The sequence below is a fragment of the Myxocyprinus asiaticus genome, chromosome 38 (genome assembly GCF_019703515.2).
Source record: "Myxocyprinus asiaticus isolate MX2 ecotype Aquarium Trade chromosome 38, UBuf_Myxa_2, whole genome shotgun sequence".
Lineage (NCBI taxonomy): Eukaryota > Metazoa > Chordata > Actinopteri > Cypriniformes > Catostomidae > Myxocyprinus > Myxocyprinus asiaticus.
In genome coordinates this window covers 5,204,001-5,219,414 of record NC_059381.1, presented here as the reverse complement: position 1 = coordinate 5,219,414, position 15,414 = coordinate 5,204,001, and the positions used below count along the sequence as shown (strand labels likewise).

General features: G+C 36.8%; 1 protein-coding gene across 3 annotated transcripts; it reads left to right on the top strand.

The window, feature by feature from the left end:
* Window positions 1–86: 86 nt before the first annotated feature.
* On the top strand, window positions 87–15,302 carry cacfd1 (calcium channel flower domain containing 1). 3 transcript variants are annotated; one of them, XM_051677241.1, is made up of 6 exons: window positions 87–300; window positions 6,041–6,276; window positions 9,595–9,667; window positions 9,770–9,895; window positions 9,967–10,074; window positions 11,490–15,302. In XM_051677241.1, exons 2-6 carry the CDS (start codon window positions 6,168–6,170, stop codon window positions 11,578–11,580), a joined length of 507 nt encoding a protein of 168 aa, XP_051533201.1. In that variant the 5' UTR covers window positions 87–300; window positions 6,041–6,167; the 3' UTR covers window positions 11,581–15,302. The 3 variants fall into 3 exon arrangements, with proteins under 3 accessions (XP_051533201.1, XP_051533202.1, XP_051533200.1); XM_051677242.1 differs by lacking the exon at window positions 87–300 and adding an exon at window positions 5,105–5,175; XM_051677240.1 differs by lacking the exon at window positions 87–300 and adding an exon at window positions 5,575–5,844.
* Window positions 15,303–15,414: the final 112 nt, after the last annotated feature.

Genomic DNA, 15,414 nt, shown 5'->3' with positions numbered 1-15,414 from the left:
AACGCAACATCTCGCGATGGTTCGTATCGCTGACGTCAGTTTTTGCGATTGCGCGTTATTTTATTTTGTTTTGGAACGCGGAAGTAAACGTTTGCAGGGTAAACATTGACAGAGGTGAATGAGAGTGAATGGGATATCACAGCAAATATTATTTTCATTTACCCATTTGCTCCAAGACCAAAAGAAAAAGTCCTCTATTACGTTTGAATGACTTTCCAGAAGAGGAAAAAAATAGAGAGCTGTGGATTAAGACAGATAAGTAGAAGATGCCAAATTTACTGTCACTCTCTCGCAGCTGTGGTAATTAATTTTTTTAAACTAATTCCAGGGTAATATAACACAGAGCATGATGTTATAAATTTATACTCAATATTTTAAAAATGTATAATATAAAAAAAAAAAATTGCGAGATTTACGCTGACAAATAAGGCGGAAACGCGTCATCACAGTCTGTGGAAAAAGGTCTATATATAGGCTCTATGTAATCAGAGAACATAATTTACAACAATAGAAATAACAAACAAGAAATGTGATTTAAATTTTTTTTTTTTTTTACTACAACACTCAAGAACATTCAATGTACTACCCAATTTCAAAAGTTTATATATATATATATATATATACTGTGTGTGTGTGTGTGTGTGTGTATATATATATACAGGTGCATCTCAATAAATTAGAAAGTCGTGGAAAAGTTCATTTATTTCAGTAATTCAACTCAAATTGTGAAACTCATGTATTAAATCAATTCAATGCACACAGACTGAAGTAGTTTAAGTCGTTGGTTCTTTTAATTGTGATGATTTTGGCTCACATTTAACAAAAACCCACCAATTCACTATCTCAAAAAATTAGAATATGGTGACATGCCAATCAGCTAATCAACTCAAAACACCTGCAAAGGTTTCCTGAGCTTTCAAAATGGTCTCTCAGTTTGGTTCACTAGGCTACACAATCATGGGGAAGACTGCTGATCTGACAGTTGTCCAGAAGACAATCATTGACACCCTTCACAAGGAGGGTAAGCCACAAACATTCATTGCCAAAGAAGCTGGCTGTTCACAGAGTGCTGTATCCAAGCATGTTAACAGAAAGTTGAGTGGAAGGAAAAAGTGTGGAAGAAAAAGATGCACAACCAACCGAGAGAACCGCAGCCTTATGATTGTCAAGCAAAATCGATTCAAGAATTTGGGTGAACTTCACAAGGAATGGACTGAGGCTGGGGTCAAGGCATCAAGAGCCACCACACACAGACATGTCAAGGAATTTGGCTACAGTTGTTGTATTCCTCTTGTTAAGCCACTCCTGAACCACAGACAACGTCAGAGGCGTCTTACCTGGGCTAAGGAGAAGAAGAACTGGACTGTTGCCCAGTGTTCCAAAGTCCTCTTTTCAGATGAGAGCAAGTTTTGTATTTCATTTGGAAACCAAGGTCCTAGAGTCTGGAGGAAGGGTGGAGAAGCTCATAGCCCAAGTTGCTTGAAGTCCAGTGTTAAGTTTCCACAGTCTGTGATGATTTGGGGTGCAATGTCATCTGCTGGTGTTGGTCCATTGTATTTTTTGAAAAGCAAAGTCACTGCACCCGTTTACCAAGAAATTTTGGAGCACTTCAGGCTTCCTTCTGCTGACCAGCTTTTTAAAGATGCTGATTTCATTTTCCAGCAGGATTTGGCACCTGCCCACACTGCCAAAAGCACCAAAAGTTGGTTAAATGACCATGGTGTTGGTGTGCTTGACTGGCCAGCAAACTCACCAGACCTGAACCCCATAGAGAATCTATGGGGTATTGTCAAGAGGAAAATGAGAAACAAGAGACCAAAAAATGCAGATGAGCTGAAGGCCACTGTCAAAGAAACCTGGGCTTCCATACCACCTCAGCAGTGCCACAAACTGATCACCTCCATGCCACGCCGAATTGAGGCAGTAATTAAAGCAAAAGGAGCCCCTACCAAGTATTGAGTACATATACAGTAAATGAACATACTTTCCAGAAGGCCAACAATTCACTAAAAATGTTTTTTTTATTGGTCTTATGATGTATTCTAATTTTTTGAGATAGTGAATTGGTGGGTTTTTGTTGAATGTGAGCCAAAATCATCACAATTAAAAGAACCAAAGACTTAAACTACTTCAGTCTGTGTGCATTGAATTTATTTAATACACGAGTTTCACAATTTGAGTTGAATTACTGAAATAAATGAACTTTTCCACGACATTCTAATTTATTGAGATGCACTTGTATATATATATATATATATATACACACACTGTGCAAAAGTTGTAGGCACTTGTGAAAAATGTTGCATAGTGAGGATGTCTTCAAAAATAATGACATAAATAGTTTTCATTTATCAATTAACGTCATATAAAGTCCAGTAAACATAAGCTAAGTCAATATTCAGTGTGACCACCTTTGCCTTTAAAACAGTACCAATTCTCCTAGGTACACCTTTTCTTGGTTGTTGGCAGAGAGGATGTTCCAAGGTTCTTGGAGAATTTGCAACAGTTCTTCTATATATTTCGGCTGTCTCAATTGCTTCTGTCTCTTTATGTAATCTCAGACTGACACGATGTTCAGTGGGGGGCTTTGTGGGGGCCGTGACATCTGTTGCAGGGCTCCCTGTTCTTCTATTCTAATCTTTTCTACTTGCAAAGGTAATGTTTGGGAGTCTAAAATGTATTTTTCCTATTGACACACTAAAGCTGAAGATATAAATAACCATCTTAAGACAAATGTTTTTGTGAAGCATCTTACGTGACTTTTGCACAGTACTGTGTGTATATATATATATATATATATATATATATATATATATATATATATACACAGTGCATCCGGAAAGTATTCACAGCACTTCACTTTTTCCACATTTTGTTATGTTACAGCCTTATTCCAAAATGGATTAAATTCATTATTTTCCTCAAAATTCTACAAACAATACCCCATAATGACAACGTGAAAGAAGTTTGTTTGAAATCTTTGCAAATTTATTAAAAATAAAAAACGAAAAAAAATCACATGTACATAGGTATTCACAGCCTTTGCCATGACACACAAAACTGAGCTCAGGTGCATCCTGTTTCCACTGATCATCCTTCTACAACTTGATTGGAGTCCACCTGTGGTAAATTCAGTTGATTGGACATGATTTGGAAAGGCACACACCTGTCTATATAAGGTCCCGCAGTTAAGTGCATGTCAGAGCACAAACCAAGCCATGAAGTCCAAGGAATTGTCTGTAGACCTCTGAGACAGGATTGTATCGAGGCACAGATCTGGGGAAGGGTACAGAAAAATTTCTGCAGCATTGAAGGTCCCAATGAGCACAGTGGCCTCCATCATCCGTAAATGGAAGAAGTTTGGAACCACCAGGACTCTTCCTAGAGCTGGCCGCCTGGCCAAACTGAGCAATCGGGGGAGAAGGGCCTTAGTCAGGGAGGTGACAAAGAACCCGATGGTCACTCTGACAGAGCTCCAGCATTTCTCTGTGGAGAGAGGAGAACCTTCCAGAAGAACAACCATCTCTGCAGCACTCCATCAATCAGGCCTGTATGGTAGAGTGGCCAGACGGAAGCCACTCCTCAGTAAAAGGCACATGACAGCCCGCTTGGAGTTTGCCAAAAGGCACCTGAAGGACTCTCAGACCATGAGAAACAAAGATTGAACTCTTTGGCCTGAATGGCAAGCGTCATGTCTGGAGGAAACCAGGCACCGCTCATCACTTGGCCAATACCATCCCTACAGTGAAGCATGGTGGTGGCAGCATCATGCCGTGGGGATGTTTATCAGCGGCAGGAACTGGGAGACTAATCAGATCGAGGGAAAGATGAATGCAGCAATGTACAGAGACATCCTTGATGAAAACCTGCTCCAGAGCGCTCTGGACCTCAGACTGGGGCGAAGGTTCATCTTCCAACAGGACAACGACCCTAAGCACACAGCCAAGATAACAAAGAAGTGGCTCCGGGACAACTCAGTGAATGTCCTTGAGTGGCCCAGCCAGAGCCCAGACTTGAACCTGATTGAACATCTCTGGAGAGATCTGAAAATGGCTGTGCACCGACGCTATATAATCAAGTGACATATATAGTTAATTCATATTTATATTTATTTAACACACCCTACCTCTTCTGCACATCTTCTCTTACATTTCCTTGCGTATAATATAACATATTTGTACATACGTTTTCCTATTGTGTATTTCTCTATATATTTTCTTTACGTTATTATTTGAAATGAAAAATACAAATAATACATGAAAATGGCTGTGCACCGACGCTCCCCATCCAACCTGATGGAGCTTGAGAGGTCCTACAAAGAAGAATGGGAGAAACTGCCCAAAAATAGGTGTGCCAAGCTTGTAGCATCATACTCAAAAAGACTTGAGGCAGTAATTGGTGCCAAAGGTGCTTCAAAGTATTGAGCAAAGGCTGTGAATACTTATGTACATGTGATTTTATTTATTTATTTATTTTTATAAATTTGATAAAATATAATACACACACAATATTTAATATGTATTATACTATATATTATACTATAAAGTATTAATTATATAATTAATGTATATAATACACATATTTTTAAGCATTTTATAAATATTCATGAACAATTAAAAACTGCCCATTGTGCAATATAATCAAGTGACATATATAGTTCATTCATATTTATATTTATTTAACACACCCTACCTCTTCTGCACATCTTCTCTTACATTTCCTTGCACATAATATAACATATTTGTACATACGTTTTCCTATTGTGTATTTCTCTATATATTTCCTTTACGTTATTATTTGAAATGAAAAATACAAATACATTTTTTATATAGGAGGGGCCTGGGTAGCTCAGCGAGTATTGACGCTGACTACCACCCCTGGAGTTGCGAGTTCGAATCCAGGGCGTGCTGAGAGACTCCAGCCAGGTCTCCTAAGCAACCAAATTGGCCCGTTTGCTAGAGTCACATGGGGTAACCTCCTCGTGGTCGCTATTAGTGGTTCTCGCTCTCAGTGGGCCGTGTGGTAAGTTGTCGTGGATCGCGGAGAGTAGCATGAGTCTCCACGTGCTGTGAGTCTCCGCGGTGTCATGCACAGCGAGCCATGTGATAAGATGCGCAGATTGATGGTCTCAGAAGCGGAGGCAACTGAGACTTGTCCTCCGCCACCCGGATTGAGGTGAGTAACTGCACCACCACGAGGACCTACTAAGTAGTGGGAATCAATTGGGCATTCCAAATTGGGAGAAAAGGGGATAAATAAATAAATAAATATTTAATATAAATATTTAATTTGTATTGACGCAGTGCATTTACTGTTTACTTATGCAATAAAATGTCAGTAATATTTCTAGCGCACTCAGCAGTGCAAGACCGCAGTGTCTGCTGTCAAACATATTATTAAATATCAATTTAAATATAATATATAGTAAAATAATATAACGCAATTATTTAATTTAATTTAAATAATTTATAATTTAAATTATAAATTATATAATTGATAATTATATAATTATAAATATAATTATAATTAATTTATAAAAAATAATTTATTTAAAATTATTTAATTTTATTAATTATATTTTATATTATTTTGTCACTAAATAAAATCAATACATAAATGCTGAAAGCGCAAATGCTGCAGCAGATGAGACCCCTGAAACACCATGTGTGTAGTGACGCATTATTGGCTCCGCCTACAATGCATCGCAGACAAGGGAACCTCCGAGACAACAGGACCTAAAGCTCTACTCAATTATAGACAGGATTATTTAATTTTGAGGACACCGATTCAACGACTCCTTTTAACACTTTCCAAGTAGACGGAGTTCGACTGGAATTCTTAGAGGTCTGATTTGGATACTTTCTTAAATGTTGGTGCCTTTCTACGCGTATAACACCATACAGCAGCGGCGTCAGATAAATAACCTCGCACCAGCCCGTGTGTTATTTCAGCAACATTTTTATCCTAAAAAAAACTAGCCACATCGACCTTTTTTGTGATATTTGAGGTTGCTAATTGTTTGATTTGGCTGGTATTATAGTCAGCGGTACTTCCCAGCCATTGTTCTCGTCGGGGAAAAAGCGACGCCCTCAGGCCGCCGGTGGTACTGCAGGTGCCGGTGAGTTGTAAGTGAGACAGCGGGAATCTGAATAATTTAACGGCGGAAAATGAGCTCCGAGGAGGCGGCAGCACCACCGAAACAGGGCGCAGATGATGATGGCATGTCCTGGTGGTACCGGTGGATCTGCAAACTCGCTGGTGTCCTTGGAGGCATATGTAAGTATATGCATTTGTGCCATATGATTGTGGTATGTGGCAGACCAATGCCGAATAACTATTGTACTGTATCACCTATGTCTCCAGATAGACAGGTGTGTCTGTGTGGGATGGTATTGGACACCTTTCCAAGAAGGCATACTGTGTTAGTTGTTGGCACACAATCACATCCTGAATGTGACGTGCTGGACTTGTAAAGATTTTTCATCCCTTATTGTAACACATCATAATATATCACACTAGTGATGTCATAATGTTCACAATGACGTCATTCCCTTAAAGACATAGCTGTACAACTTGAATAAAGGCACACTGTATTTGCTATTCTAGCAATAAACTTAAAAAAAAACAAAAAAAACATAAGAATAGGCGTGTTGATTAACAATCACAATAACACGATATAGTATGGATTGGCTGGTTGTTTTGTAATAAAATGATATAGAGGGATGTTAAAAACTGTAGAGGTAAACCATGATATTCTGTCTCACTTTAGTAATCAATACGGACCCCACTGATCAGCCAGTGTGTCTAATCAATCACACCTTTGCACTGTGATCCATTATCATTTAGGGTCAGTGTATAAAAGAGAATGAAGACTAGCATCGTGCCACTACAGTATGTGCTAGTCATTTCTATTATATAGAGTCTCTTTGTGGACACAGAACTGTCATGGTAACACAGGTGTCAAAGCAACTGAGACTTTCTCTTCTCTTCTCTCCCTCTTTGCTCATGTTTTCTCCTTTCTGTCTCATCCCTTTGTCTGTCATGTCTTTTGTCAATCATTGCTTGCAGCTTTTCTATTTATCTGTCTATCTATATCTATCTGCCTGTCTGTCTATCTATCTATCTGTCTATCTGTCTGTCTGTCATTTTATCTATCTGTCTATTCTGTTTATCTATCGTTCTATCTCTGTCTGTCTGTCTATCTGTCTGTATCGATCTAGTTTTCTATCTATCTATCTGTCTATCTGTATCTATTTATCTATCTATTCTGTTTATCTGTTGTTCTGTCTGTCTATCTATCTATCTGTCTATCTGTCTGTCTGTCATTTTATCTATCTATCTATTCTGTTTATCTATTGTTCTATCTCTGTCTGTCTGTCTATCTGTCTGTATCGATCTAGTTTTCTATCTATCTATCTGTCTATCTGTATCTATTTATCTATCTATTCTGTTTATCTGTCTGTCTGTTGTTCTGTCTGTCTATCTATCTATCTGTTCTGTCTATCTATCTATCTATCTAGTTTTCTGTCTGTCTATTGTTCTGTCTATCTGTATCTATCTGTCTGTCTATCTATCTGTCTATTGTTCTGTCTGTCTATTTATCTATCTGTCTATCTATCTATCTGTCTAAATCTGTCTATCTGTCTGTCTGTCTATCTAATCTATCTATCTGTTCTGTCTATCTATCTATCTATCTGTCTAAATCTGTCTATCTATCTGTCTGTCTGTCTATCTAATCTATCTATCTGTTCTGTCTATCTATCTAGTTTTCTGTCTGTCTGTCTATTGTTCTGTCTGTCTGTCTATCTATCTATTCTGTCTATCCATCTATCTGTCGTTCTATCTGTCGATCTATCGTTTTATCTGTCAGTCTGTCTCTATCTATCTGTCTATTGTTCTGTCTATCTATCTATTCTGTCTATCCATCTATCGTTCTATCTATCTGCTGATCTGTCATTCAGTTGTTTTATCTATCTATCTATCTATCTAGTTTTCTATCTATCTGTCTGTCTGTCTATCTGTCTATCTATCTGTCTGTCTATCTATATATATATATCTGTCTATTGTTCTGTCTATCTATTCTGTCTATCCATCTATCGTTCTATCTATCTGCTGATCTGTCATTCAGTTGTTTTATCTATCTATCTATCTATCTATATATATATATATATATATATATATATATATATATATATATATATATATCTGTCTATTGTTCTGTCTATCTATTCTGTCTATCCATCTATTGTTCTGTCTATCTGCCGATCTGTCATTCAGTTGTTTTATCTATCTATCCATCTATCTATCTATCTATCTGATGAGCTATCGTTCTGTTGTTTTATCTATCTATCGTTCTATCTGTCTTCGATCTATCGTTTTATCTGTCGATCTATCTATCATTCTATATATCTGTTTGTCTATCTATCGTTCTGTCATTCTAAGACTTTATTCTGATATAGATTGATTTCACTTCAGGCAGACACACTTAATAGATTCTGTATAGTTCATTTGGGACGCAAGAGTTCAGTAAACACAAACTCTAAACACAAATTTTTGTACCACCACTATTATGTATGAGGTTTGTTGGAGTGTCAGTCTTCATGAATAGTTCTCTGTACTCTTTCACATATGCTGAGACACGAATGACAAAAGCAGCTGCTTGTCAAACCCAACAAAAGCTCCGGCCAACCAGCTGTTCTGCACACAGTGTCTGTTCCTCTGTGTTTATTTAACATCACTCTTTCTGTTCTGTTATTAACAACGCTTACAAACAGTCTGATCATCAGGATGGAAAAAAAGGATGTAAAACTGATCCTAGACCAGTAATACATCGGCTGCACCACTTAATCAGACATTAGTTGGTCATTTTGAGATTATTGAATCTGGTAATAACGGTTTGCTTGGCCAATTATCAGAAGTCTGCCAATAACAAAGATTACCGACAGCCTTGATGTGGATAATGCACATTTTCCGTTCTCAAGTATTTTTGGACTTTTGCGTAAAACATAAGTTGCTAGCACTAAATTGGGTTACCCATTTTATAGCATTTATTAATCTTGGTTATAAAGGGGCGGGAAATCCAAACCGCCAACAAAGATACACAGAGCCCCTAACCTAACCTTTCCCTAATCCTAACTGTGCGTGGAAGTGTCACCCCCTTTTGGAGTTGGCCCAACCCCCTTCTGGAGTAACCACACCCCTTCTGAAGTTATCCTACCCTCTTTTGGAGATTTCACCTTTATTTATCTCTCCATTCTGCAGCTATACCTACTTGACTTTAACTTTTAAGTTGTCTAAATGCTTTACTTGTCTGTTGCCAAATTATATGTACTGTAAATAATGTAATGTATTTGAATTGTCTAAATTATCATGTTTGTTATATATTAGATTTATAATTATTTTACCTTAAATTGTACTATGCATATGTTTGTATTTAAGCTATATATCGGTACTATCGGCCACTCGGCTGTCTTTAAATATATATATCTGTCCACTAATAATGATGTTCTTTTAATGTTTTAAGGTTATTGGTAGAAAATTCAAATAAACATGGAGTTTATTTTCAAAAACTGTAACAAACTCTCTCAATTCTAGCATGTGCAACGATGGGAGTTTGGAATTGCGTGACGGTGAATCCGTTAAACATCGCGGCTGGAGTTTGGATGGTGTAAGAACAAATATTATAGTTCCCCTCTGGTTTTGTGTGGAATTTTTCCCCCTTAAATCCATGTACGTTTTTAGAAATCTAAACTCTGTCTCTTTTCTGCAGGTTGACAGCGTGTGTATTGTTCCTGTGTGAAGTACCGTTCTGTTGTCAGTTTGTCGAGTTTGCTAATGTGGTCGCTGCTCGAGCGGACCGACTGAAGCCATGGCAGAAAGCTCTGTTTTACTGTGGGTGAGTGCATCTCTCCATCCGTCATATCATCAATAAAAAAATTATTAAACTGATTTTAATTTCTCCCTCAGGATGGCGCTGTTTCCTATTTTTTTACGCTTTTCAATGACAACTTTATTTGGAAATGCCATCGCCTTTGCTGCAGGAGTGCTGTACGGACTCGCATCTCTTGGAAAGAAGTGAGTGATACATTTTTCATAAATAGTCACACAGAAAAGAAAGCTTAGCAGTTAGAGCACATGATCCGACACCATTGAGCTTTAGTTCTCATGCAGACAATGAGAGTTTGAGTGTGGTTTGCTCAATCGCCCCTCTATTGTTGTTATTTAGTAGCTTTAATTTAGTAATTTTAATTCTTTAATTTTTTTATGTAAATTATTTTTTAATACCTGAAATTTCTGCCACATCTGCCAGTGGCAGGTGAATTGAAAAAATAAATACAGAAAACTAGCCATAAATATTTCTCACCAGCCTTAAAATTTTATTTTACATGATTTTTAATTAAAAGCTTTTTTTTTTTTTTTTTTGTAGTATTCTAGCATTGTTCTCATAATTAAATTTATTTCAAGTATTATGTTGCAGTTCCTAATAAAGATACCAGCCTACTGGCAATTAACTATGTTCATTTGTATGTATATTCTGGACCCTGCCTGAAACTTGCATTTTATTTGTTTGTTTGTTTGTTAATTTTTAACCCTGTCTGACTGCATTTATATATTTGGAAATTTTTTTACCCTGTCTGACACTCGCATTTTATTTTTTATTTTTTTCTTTGCTAATTTTGGACCCTGACTGACAACATTTTATTTATTTATTTATTTATTTTTATTTTGTTTCTTTTTTTTATTTGTTGATATTGGACCCTGCCTGACTCCTGCATTTTATTTATTTATTTGTTTGTTTGTTTGTTTGTTAATTTTAGACTGCACTACTCTCATATTTTATATATTTATTTGTTTGTTTGTTAATTTTGGACCCTGCCTGACTCCTGCATTTTACTTATTTATTTATTTGTTTGTTTGTTAATTTTAGACTCTGCACTACTCTCATATTTTATTTATTTATTTGTTTGTTTTTAATTCTAGACCCTGTCTGACTTGCACATTTTATTTATTTATTTGTATGTTTGGTAATTTGGGACCCTGCCTGACTTTATTTATTTGTTGATATTGGACCCTGACTGACTCCATTTTAATTATTTATTTATTTATTAACTTATTTGTTTTTGTTAATTTTAGACCCTGCATGACTCTCAGATTTTATCTATTTGTTTGTTTGTTAATTTCTGACCCTGCCTGACTTTATTTATTTATTTATTGATATTGGACCCTGCTTGACTCTTGAATTTTAACTATTTATTTATTTGTTTAGTTCATTTTAGACCCTGCATGACTCTCAGATGTTATTTATTTATTTGTTTGTTTGTTAACTGTGGACCCTGGTTGACTCCCGCATTTTATATATATATATAGTGTGTGTGTGTGTGTGTGTGTGTGTGTGTGTGTGTGTTTTATTTAGGGGATTTTGCCTTCTAATTTATAGTAGAGCATAGTCAGGTATGTCTGACTCCCTCATTGTACTCTCTCTCTTGCAGAGGCGATGCGGTGAGCTACGCTCGATTACAGCACCAGAAACAGGGCGATGAAGAGAAGCTTGCAGGAACAACAGATGGCTCTGTGCCGTGAATCTCCCGTCGTCACCTCCTTTACTCCTCTACCTCCATTCCACCCTCTCACTCTCTCTTTTTCTCTGTAACAAGGTGGATTGCCTGACTGAAGTGTCTCCTCACTGTTTGATGTGGTAAAAACCTTAGTGTAGATGTCTTATTTAGTTTGAAACAAAAGAAAACAAGGCTGTGAGGTATATAAGTACAGTCTGATGTACCTTGGTGTCAAACATTCAGCTGAATTATCATTAAAAATACATAGTTTCCCAAACAAATCTGGAGAAATTGTCAAAATTAGACATGACTGAAGACCTTAAGATTGTACGTCTATCCCTCACAGCCTCGTTCTTGTGTTAAATCTGCCGTCTACGTTTAAACATATGCTAACCTTTGACCTCTGAAAGAGCCAGTCAGTGGGAAACTGTTCTCTAGTTAATTTGTGTGAAATGTATTTTATAAAATGGGTTTTAAGTGAAAATTTTGATTAAGGCTTTTTGTTCTCATTTTTGTATTTATTTAATCTTATTTTTGTCTCACTTTATAAAAACTGTAATGGGTCGACCTTCGGTTCTTTGGCATTTAACTGTTTACGTTTTATTTACAAAACCCAGAGCTGGAGAGGTTTTAACACACAAACTACCGTCTCCTGCGTCGTCCCTCATAACAAACGACCGCAGCACCAGCACAAGTATTTGGAAGTTGGGTTTCTTCCCAGAACTCTTCCGTTCTGTAGATGAGAAAATACAAAAAGAGGCATTTGTTTAATGTAAAACGTTTCAGACGATGAACAAAAATTCAACGTTTAAGCATGCAAAATGTATTTCAATGATTACAGGTGTTTTTAAAACCACTGCAGGGATAAAAACGAAGCGTGTGTGTTTGTGTGCATCTGTTTACCTAAAATATTTCGCTGCAGCATGTTTTGTGTACTAAAGAAATGGTGGAATGTAACTTTGCTACGCTGCTCCAAAAGCTTGGTCACTTTTATTTAGAATTTGGTAAAACAATATTTTTTGTTTCATAATAAGCTTGTGTGAGCGTTTTTCTAAATGAAGTTGCAAGAGTTCTTTTTAAAGTGTTTCCTCTAGTTAACGCTCCATCTTTAGGACCTTGTGTGCATTTATGCATTCTTAACCCTTGGATGGACTCACAGGTCAATTTGACCCATTTGAACATTTAACACTGATTTCAACTAAGTTTTTGGCTTGAAACTTAATGACATCCTCCACAGAGGTGATCTGAACCTGGCAATGTTTTTTTTTTTAAATGTCATGTATTTATAAACAAAGCTATAAAAAAAACTACTTTGTACCTCCGGGTCAATTTGACCCGATTCACATAAAAAGCTGTAAAATGGTAGAAATATTTAAGTACACTCGTACTAATAATTGCATGCACGCACGCACACACACACACATACATAAATGCATGCATACAAATAGTCATTGACAACAGATACAAATGATAACACAAGAGTTTATTTTATCGATATTCATTTGTTCAAAAGTTATTTTACTGTTAATTTAGTGTTCATTCAAATGTTTGACATGTTCAAATTAGAAATAAACACCTTATTGAAAAAATTTAGAATAAATGCAAGTTATTAGTTACTTGATTATTTTGTTTGGATAATCATCATCTTTTTTTTTTTTTTTTAAACAAAAGTCTCCTGTCTGCTCCAGTCACTTTGTCTGTAAGCCCCAAGTAGCCACAAACTCAGCTCGTACTTTAAGCTGTTTTTACAAAATGAGTCTATTTCTATTTGTCTTTCAGCTTGCCTGGGTAAATACGCCACTGTTATGTCTCAAATGTCTAGATGAAAAAATGCAGCAAAAAAAAGTATTATAAACAAATCATTGTTTGAATATGTTCCTGACTATTGATGCTGAGGTTCTTAGTTTTCAAATGACACCAAGATCACGTTTGTAGTCCATTCAGAGGCCGAGATATTCCACAAAACATGGGGGAAGGGCGGGGCTTCCCAAAAAAGACTGGATGTCTATGGGCAGAGTCACAAAACACTGTGCCCCCTACATTTCAGATTTGTATATTGTGATAGAGAAAAAATTATTTTTTCTAGTGTTTGCTGCCATCTAGTGGAGTTATCTATGACTAAAAATAGGGAGATCAAGCAAACAGAGCCTTTATTACAAGCTTTTGAAATTAAAGATAAAAAACAGTCATTGTGACCAGCAAGTTCAAAGTAGGGACTTGATCGCTAACCATCCAAGGGTTAAGCTTCTTTAAAGGGCTTCTTTTCTGGAACATCAAATGACTCTGGAATTATTGTGATTATGCATTGATAATGTGTTTGTTGGGTTTTGTTTACCAAACCGCTGCATCTACGTGAGCCAGTCTCAACACTGACCATTACTATGAAAGCCAAAATGACTACAAAATCAAGATGAAACATTTATCACTGAGGTCAGAGGTCATTCTGTCCTTTTCTTACCTTTGTGTCCACACTGTTACACTGGCTTTATTTTTTTCAGTATGAAAGACCCCAAGCTTTCAAAGACTAAACATTTCACAAAATTTACAAGCAGTAAAGACAGACAAATATTTGCATGTAGAATTTTTACCAATGTTTCCAGTAACACTATTGAGATTTTCCAAATCCACCAGCACACAAACCAGCTTTAATCACTACATCTAGTATGATTCTAATCTTTCCCTCTAAAATGAATGTTTACTTCAAACTTTGGTGTAAAATCCTTTCAATACCTTTCAGTGGTCTATCTATAGAAGTGTTTATTGCAAGTTCTTAGTCTCTGTAATCTTGAAATCAAAAATCCTCTGAATGTGGTTCCAGATAGTGTCACAAAAAATATCAAAGCTATTTACTATATAACCAGACACGCAGAAAACTACTAACTTAAAGGGAGGATACACCAAAATTGTTAGGCACAGACTTGAATTTGTGGGGTGCAAACTCAATAGAGGTGGAAAAAGGTGAGAAAGTCATAGCTGGTGTTCCAAATATATATTTTCAGTTGATTCATTTGTTGTATTTAAAGCTTTAAGTGTTTAGTATTAAAGTAACAGAAGGAAATTTTAGAAAATTTTACCAAATAATTGGGCTAATTAGCTTCAGAGTAGGTGACTATCTGAAAGGTGAGTAGTTTGCATTTCTGAATTTAGCTGTGAAGCTGTGATCTTGTCCTTTGTGTTATATATTTGTGTTGGATTAATGAAATGATTTTCAAATGCACTAAATAAAGACATGTGTCTTTCAACATCTCTCTTATTGCCTGAGTTTTTAATGGGGATTTAAACATTACTTTGCTTTTAAGAATACAAATCTATTTCCTTTTATAAAGAACAAGCCCACTGACTATAAGATTCAATTTTAGCAGGGGCCGGGGTAGCTCAGCGAGTATTGACGCTGACTACCACCCCTGGAGTCGCGAGTTCGAATCCAGGGTGTGCTGAGTGACTCCAGCCAGGTCTCCTAAGCAGCCAAATTGGCCCGGTTGCTAGGGAGGGTAGAGTCACATGCGGTAACCTCCTTGTGGTCGCGATTAGTGGTTCTCGCTCTCAATGGGGCGTGTGGTAAGCTGTGCGTGGGTCGTGGAGAGTAGCATGAGCCTCCACATGCTGTGAGTCTCCGTGGTGTCATGCACAACGAGCCACGTGATAAGATGCGTGGATTGACGGTTGGGCAACTGAGACTTGTCCTCCGCCACCTGGATTGAGGTGAGTAACCGCGCCACCGCAAGGACCTAGTAAGTAGTGGGAATTGGGCATTCCACATTGGGAGAAAAAGTAAAAATAAAAAACGAAGAAAATATTCAATTTTGCATGTTTAGTCCAAATCAATGTGCCGAGTTCAATTCTGTTATCAGTTGTATTT

What these genes read in the sequence shown, in the direction of transcription:
- cacfd1 (XM_051677241.1), top strand. Translation starts at nt 6,168, where the DNA reads ATGAGCTCCGAGGAGGCGGCAGCACCACCGAAACAGGGCGCAGATGAT. An exon ending in GCGGCTGGAGTTTGGATGGT is followed by an intron (nt 9,668 to 9,769) that starts GTAAGAACAAAT and finishes TCTTTTCTGCAG; the next exon opens with GTTGACAGCGTGTGTATTGT. An exon ending in AAAGCTCTGTTTTACTGTGG is followed by an intron (nt 9,896 to 9,966) that starts GTGAGTGCATCT and finishes TTTCTCCCTCAG; the next exon opens with GATGGCGCTGTTTCCTATTT.